General features: G+C 65.9%; 1 protein-coding gene across 1 annotated transcript in view; it reads right to left on the bottom strand.

Annotated features, from left to right (window-relative positions):
• Positions 1–103: 103 nt before the first annotated feature.
• The window catches only part of LOC105514359 (proline dehydrogenase 1, mitochondrial), a 25,320-nt gene continuing 24,607 nt past the window's right edge, over positions 104–816 (bottom strand). The window contains exons 12-13 of the mRNA XM_011945667.1: positions 368–507; positions 104–292 (exon numbers count right to left, since the gene is read on the bottom strand). Coding sequence (XP_011801057.1) covers positions 105–292; positions 368–507 — 328 coding nt within the window. The 3' untranslated portion in view covers position 104. The remainder of the gene's footprint in view (positions 293–367; positions 508–816) is intronic.

Raw genomic sequence — 816 nt, 5'->3', positions numbered from 1 at the left:
GGTAGCCGGCCTGGCCTGCATGGGGGCAGATACACCATGAGGTCCAGACCCAGCACCGCACCCCATCACACCAGGGAGGGCCCCACTCACCCAGCTGGCAGGTGCTAGGCAGGGCGACGGAAGAGGTTGCCAGTTCGGAGCCGCCGCAAGAGCTCCAGCCACAGCAGCTGCCGCTCCCGACGGGCGCCCTTCATGAGGCTGCTGTTCTCCAGGGCGCGTCGGGACAAGTAGGGCAGCACCTCCATCACGGGGCCGTAGGGCACGTACTTGTACACGGGGTAGCCGGCCTGGCCTGCAAGGGGGCAGATACACCATGAGGTCCAGACCCAGCACCGCACCCCATCACACCAGGGAGGGCCCCACTCACCCAGCGGGAAGCTGATCTGGTCACACATGCCTAGCAGCTGTCCAAAGTACACCTGGTGGTCAGCAGGATGCAGGTGCAGCTCCTCCATCCTATGCAAGTGGAGCCAGGAGCTGAGGGCCAGTTCCAGGACACTGTCCCCGCTGCAGGGGTACAGGGCTCCTGTCCCAGCTCTGAGCCCGTCCTACTACCCCGGATCCCCCATCTACACTCTCCAGACTTCATCCCCTGCAAGGTGGGGCTGGGGTATGGGCTCTGCCCGGCCCTGCCCCAGTGAGGCCTCTTCCCAGTCCGACTCTGCTGGGCTGCCCTACTCTTCTCCCTGGGGAGGCGTCGGCCCTTAGCCAGCAAGGTCCCCCTCCTGCTTTCCCCACCCTCCCCTCTGCCACCTCTCCTCTACCTCCCTTCTTGGAGGTGCAGCCCTTCCTGGGGCCCTGACCCACCCAGCAGCC

Source organism: Colobus angolensis, unplaced genomic scaffold, assembly GCF_000951035.1.
Source record: "Colobus angolensis palliatus isolate OR3802 unplaced genomic scaffold, Cang.pa_1.0 Scaffold242, whole genome shotgun sequence".
Lineage (NCBI taxonomy): Eukaryota > Metazoa > Chordata > Mammalia > Primates > Cercopithecidae > Colobus > Colobus angolensis.
This window is presented reverse-complemented; position numbering and strand designations above follow the sequence as displayed.